Source organism: Nestor notabilis, unplaced genomic scaffold (assembly GCF_000696875.1).
Source record: "Nestor notabilis isolate BGI_N333 unplaced genomic scaffold, ASM69687v1 scaffold8073, whole genome shotgun sequence".
Taxonomy (NCBI): Eukaryota; Metazoa; Chordata; class Aves; order Psittaciformes; family Psittacidae; genus Nestor; species Nestor notabilis.
Window position 1 is genome coordinate 10,562 of NW_009921420.1, and position 6,014 is coordinate 16,575.

Consider the following 6,014-nt stretch of genomic DNA (forward strand, 5'->3'; position numbering starts at 1 on the left):
AATTGCTCAAATTTTTCCAGCTTCCAGGAGTAGGCCATCAAGAACAGTAGCATATTCCCACTTGTTCCTTAAAAAGGACTAAAAAAAGAATCTATGAGCATAGTTTTACCATACACCCATGATGAATTTTACAGTGCTTATGGTGGTGTGGAGTTCACACATCTAGGATAAACACCATTTCTTAACATGTCTGAGTGTACAGTAAAATTGAGCACTCATCACTGCAGGTACCCACAGTATTTTCCTGCTTCTCAAAATGCCAAAGGAAAACCAACAGTACTACAGACATGCAGAAATGATCTTTTTAGTAGTGACCACAATAGAAGGTGTTCTTCATTCACAACAGTGTCCACGGGTTGGTAAAAACTCAAAGCCTTGGAAACTATTTTAAAATATTGTTATTATTTCCCCATATTTATTACAGTCACAGTAATGAAATGTCACCAGTTCTTATCTCTCTATTTCTTTGACTATATACATATAAAACTAGTGTTCCATTAAGATTTGGGAATATTTAAAGTACATAAGAGAAATTTGAAAGGAACTACTAACTTCATCAGAACAAAATAAAAGACACTGCACAACAGTAACTGCTATTACAGGACATGCTCAGTGAGGAAGCGTTAGACGTCTTGCCGCGTATCACTTTGCTGTTGTGTCAATGGTTACCTAACAGTGAGGCATCATGGAATTGACCATAGATTTCTGTATACATTTGTCCAGGCTGCAATGCAGCGGATGGACACTGTAACTCTATGCTACATTTCTATGATAGTTTTCCTCTGCTTTACTTCTCGGATGATTGTACCAACCTGAGCAATGCCACCCACAAACTTTGTTTTGACCACAACGTCGTCGTCCTCTGCTTTCCCAAACGCTGCTTTTTGGGCTGCCCTCACCAGATTGTCTGATGCTCGCTTGACAGCGTTTCCTGCAGCCTTTGAAAAAGCCAAAGAAATGTAGCATAAAAATGTATAAGTAACATGGATTCAGCTGAGCACCAAACTAAGAACATCTTTGCTTGACTACACAAGAAAAATGTGCTTTGTTTCTCAGTGAAAAGCAAATGAATCTTTCAAAATCAATGGTACAGAGAGGAACACAATTCCTTTATTTAAACAGCTGTGAGTTGGGAAAGGCATAAACAAGATTTTCTTTCCATACAGCCTGCAATAAAACAGGAGATGAAACCACAAGTTGTTATGCTCAACGCTGATTTTTTTTCTTCTGTCCCCCATCTCCCCGCAGTCCTATTCCGTATCTCCAGCTTCATCTCCCTTTCAACTTAATTCTCTTCCCACCTGAAATGACCCAAAGACAAATTACTTGAAATCTGCTCTGCTCAGTCTGGAGCTCATCCAAAGGGAATGGAAACATTTCCATTTGTTTCATTAAGTTTTGGAACAGGCTTAGTGCATTCCGACTAAGCATACATGGAAAATGTAGTTCAAATGTCTTCTCCCAAAGCTTGCAGGTGTTTGTAGGGTAGGAAGGAGAAAACTAATACACTCAAACTCCTACACCTAACTATTGATTAAAGCTATATGGAAGCATTTGTGCTGGGGGCAAAGCCAGCTGAAAAGCCTCAGTAGTTTTGGCAAATACACCAGTAAAAGTATTTGTAGACATCAACTCACTGGTTTTGCTATGATAAAGGACATAATCTCTCAGTGCAAACTGCTTTTCCCTTCATTATTCACTTTGATACTAACAGGAAGCTTGGTAAAATGGCCAAGTTCAGTTTCAGTATGTTCTTGGGCTTGTTTCTTTTTCACATTCGCTTTCAACTTTTCACATTCAATGTCTATGTAATAATGTTTGCCTGAGTGACTTAGTACCCCGAGTTTCCTGGCAGAGCTGAGAAAACAGCCTCCAGTACTTGATTTTGTTCCTGTTTCTACAGCTTGTTCTGCATTTAAAATTCCTTCAGACCCATCCTGGCATTTGGATATTAAAGTGCAGGTTGCGTTATAGTCAGAAATATCTTCCAGTTACCGATACAGACCCTTGACAAAATCAGTCTATTTGAATCCTCTAGAAAGCACTAAAACCATCACACACCTAGAGATGAAGATGTAGCTCACTGTAGGGCGTTGGACTGAATGACTTTTGAAGGTCCCTTCCAATCCAAACTATTCTATGATTCTATAACATTGAATGCCACTGGTTTTTGTAGAAACAAATTTTCACACCCTCATACATCTGCTTTTTCAACTCCTGAATATTTAACCCATTTCTCTACTTTGACAAAATGATGACATTTCTTCTTCCTCAGACAGATTAAAGTCATACATGTTTCTGTTGGACTTGATTCTACTATCCATACACTAACTGTTCTATTGAGTGTCCATTAGAAGCATCTGTGCAAATAAGAGAAAAAGGGCAAATATCACTGTCAAAGATACTCCATGTTGACAGTATCAAAAAGGAGTTGAAAAAGTTCTTAGGTTCCAGGCTGAGCCTGCAGGACAGGATGTCACAGAAGGCTGTAGCCATTTTTAAAATGAACACCCTTCAACAAAACTTCTGGAGAGGTTCTATTTTACCCTTCGTAACACAGTGTTAACTCAGTAACAGTTCAGAGAAGCTCAGCATGAAACGGATGTTTAACGTAAAAGGGAACCAGTTTCACGTAAAAAAGTTAAACCAGACTTTGAGACATCGCACCAGCTTCTGCTCCTGTTTTAGCTTGACATTGATTCTCCCTTTTAGAAATGTTCTATCTACAGTTGCTATCCTTGACTCCTAGAAACAAAGGAAAACTGACCACAACCCTGGCTGGCACTGGGGCAAGTACTTCGTTGAACATATGCATAATCTTAGAGAGGTCAGGAGGATACTCCTGTGCAACCCAGTGAAGAGTGCTTACCCGTCTGCAGGCTTACTGGGAGTCTAACTGAAAGCAGAATAATTGCAGAGAAACCAACTGCACTCAGTTCTTCTAAAAACCATAGTAAACATTCTCAGCTCACGTATTCCTGTGGCTTACCGTGAATATGAATCTATCAATGCTGCACCTAAACCAGGGCTTGGCACAGGCCAGTCAACATTTGCATCTCTCAGTGTCTTGTAAAAATGAAGACTAAAACAAGCAGGAAAGTGAGCTGAAGCTACAGATGAATAATGACAAATGCACAATCACTTCATCCTTGATGAATGAAAGTGCCCCAGAATCCCACAAGGAAGAAAAACTGAACAGAATGCTGAAAATTCAATAAACTGTTCCTAAAATCTGGGGTTTGTTCACACAGTGCTAGAACAGTATTTACATTGCACTGCTATGGGTTTTCAGTAATAAAGAACACAAGTACCTGCAGCCTCCTCATGGCTTCTGAGTCATGATCAGCCTTCACTTTGCAAGCCACAAGCAACTGGGCTGTAGAAGCTGCCACTTGCTTGGCGGATGAGATGAGCTTCTCCTCACTAGCGTGGCCTTGTACTGAGGCATTAGCTGCTTCACAGAGATTGCTGGTTGCAGCTGCCACCATTCGGGCCTAGGAGACAGTAAAAAAAAGTCACTATAATTCTCACAGGGTATTATTTCTTCAGAGACGGTGCTAGTTTTCCTTAAAAGTTACTCACAGCGGAAATAAGTCCCTGAGACCACTGTCCATCATCAGCTGCGTTTGCAGGGATCGCTCCAACCTGAAAAACAGTTCACAGGTATCTTGCAATAAAACAGACCATACAATTGCTTTGTCTCAGGTTTAGACAAACAGTAATCCATGAAAAAAGGGAACACCTGCACTGTGCCTGTGCCCAGCATACACAGGAGCAGAAAATCCAACTGAAAGTTGTCGGAGTAACCGTGCCCCAGCACACATCTGCCTGTTCATGCAGTGCCAGCTTGCTACGCTGCTCGAATTGCCCCATCCTTGGAACATGCTTAGAAGTCCCAGAGTAACGGTTGCTGCAGCTGAGACTTTGGCCTAAGCAACAATAGCAGTAGATCCTAATCTCCCGGCCTTTAAAAGAATTTATTTCTGTCTCCACAACACACCTGGATTTACATAATGCAGATTTACATCATTCCTCAGTCTCTTCTGATTCTGGCACTACAGGAACACACACACCAGAAAGCTCCCTGGGGAAGCCCCCTAACTGCCATTGTGCCTAATAACGGCATCTGAGGAAAGCAGCCTATTTTTCTGCATGGCTAATCCACTGAAGTGTTCTTGACATCAGCAGTACAGGCAACAACAAGGAGTTGTTTTCTTCCCACGTTAGATGAAAGTAATGAAACAATATTCTACACACAGTTGGTTGCCAGCCCCCCACTCCCAGCTGCCTGGGGCTGGGAGGTTTTGGGAGAGGAGCTGGAAGGAGTGAAATGTAAACAGGGTCCAGAAAATTCTTGTACTTTTAAGAAAATGGAAACAGGGATTTGTACATAATGAAGATCCCAAGGACTGGAACTGAATCCTTACGTATAGATAGCATCAGCATAAACAGAAGGTGTATTCTCTCACAACTATGGTGACAGTCCACACCAAATCGAAAAGGTCAGCGAAGTATAGTTAGTTGCCAGAGTAAGTGCGCTTACCACTGGTGCTTAGTGCCATTTGCTGTTTGGCACTGAAGCAATGGATGTGGAGCAGATCAGACTTGGCCTTCTTGCCTACAAGGCCAGCTATACTTTTCTGGGAGGAGTCCATACCACACACCTTAGAAGGTTTATTACAAAAGCAAAACATTTCCCTCAATATCAATTACAAAATCTTCCCACCAGGAAGGCTGGAGCTTTCACTATATTCACTATGGACAAGAGTTTGGTCAGTACTACCTATACTTCTGCCAGAGCTGGAGGTACAGGTTACCACTGCAGTCAGAGGATACCCCACAGTGACAATTACCTAAGCATTTGTAATTAGTAAAGAAAGAAGAAAAATGGGTTAGGGCTTCGTTATTTCAAAAGTATCTTAATGGCTTTATTTGTTGGTGAGAAGCATCATAATGAGAGGATGTGCCACAAACAATTCTGAAGTTCAATGTTTCATTATATTTTGATTTTGGTTTGGATTAATTTCTTTCTTTAAGGACCACAGTATTATTTTCATATCCTTCGAGCAGGCAAGAAACCATCAGTAAAAGCCATCTGCTGGAAAAATTCCTTATCTTTCATCAAGTTACTATAGAAGAGTGACGGATAAAGCAAAACAGCTAAATTCAGAAAAGTAGGCTGAACAGATCTGCTACTTGGGCACTACAGTTGAGAGGTGTGCTTCTATTAGAACAGCAAGCTACAGCTTTCCTTAAACAGACAGCTTACAGTGGTTTTAGCAACTATCTGAACTTGGATGGAATAGGATGCAAGTGCCATTAGCCTCAATCTGAAAGACACAAATAGAAATGTATCTGGGGGAGCAAAGAAGCCTAAACCTGTGGGAGATTCAGGGCTGGTACCAGGTAGAGTCTCTATTATTCTCTATCCTTTTACAGTGGTGGTGGTGAGGAAAGTAAAGCAAGCTGTATGTCATAATGAAACTAAGTAAGAACAGGTCTTACCACATAAATGGAGACTGCACAATAAACCAAGCAAAGCAGGTAAGTCAAAAGTCTCATTTTTGGGCTATCTCCATAGTCAGATTCCAACGGCATTAAGACTATCTTGTTTTATGCATTATTGATAAGCTCCATAGCTACAGCTTATGGTGGGTCTTTTCACACAGTTACATCGCTATTGTTCTGAAACACGTGCTCCATCTTCCTGCTGGAACTAACAGCACAAGCTCCCCGGGAATTCTACCTGAAGTAGAGAGCATTGTGCTTTTGTACCAGGATCCATGATACAGTCTGCTCAGAACAAAGCAGTGGATGAAATTGGAAACCGTAACTATACAACAACAATGATCCTAGAACAAACTGTTCTCACAGGTAATATGTATGATTGTTATTCAGATTTTAAATTTCAAAGCATTTTAACTGGGAAAAACCACAGTGATGGATAGGAAATGAATTGCAAAGCTCTCAAACTTGACCAGACCAAAAGGATGATGTGTTATAAGCACTCTTTC

General features: G+C 40.9%; 1 protein-coding gene across 1 annotated transcript in view; it reads right to left on the reverse strand.

The window, feature by feature from the left end:
- TLN2 (talin 2) overlaps positions 1-6,014 on the reverse strand; it is a gene marked incomplete at its 5' end in the record, with an annotated part of 77,248 nt that overhangs the window by 291 nt on the left and 70,943 nt on the right. The window contains 3 exons of the mRNA XM_010011135.1: positions 813-938; positions 3,312-3,494; positions 3,583-3,645. Of these exons, the coding sequence (XP_010009437.1) occupies positions 813-938; positions 3,312-3,494; positions 3,583-3,645 (372 nt within the window). The remainder of the gene's footprint in view (positions 1-812; positions 939-3,311; positions 3,495-3,582; positions 3,646-6,014) is intronic.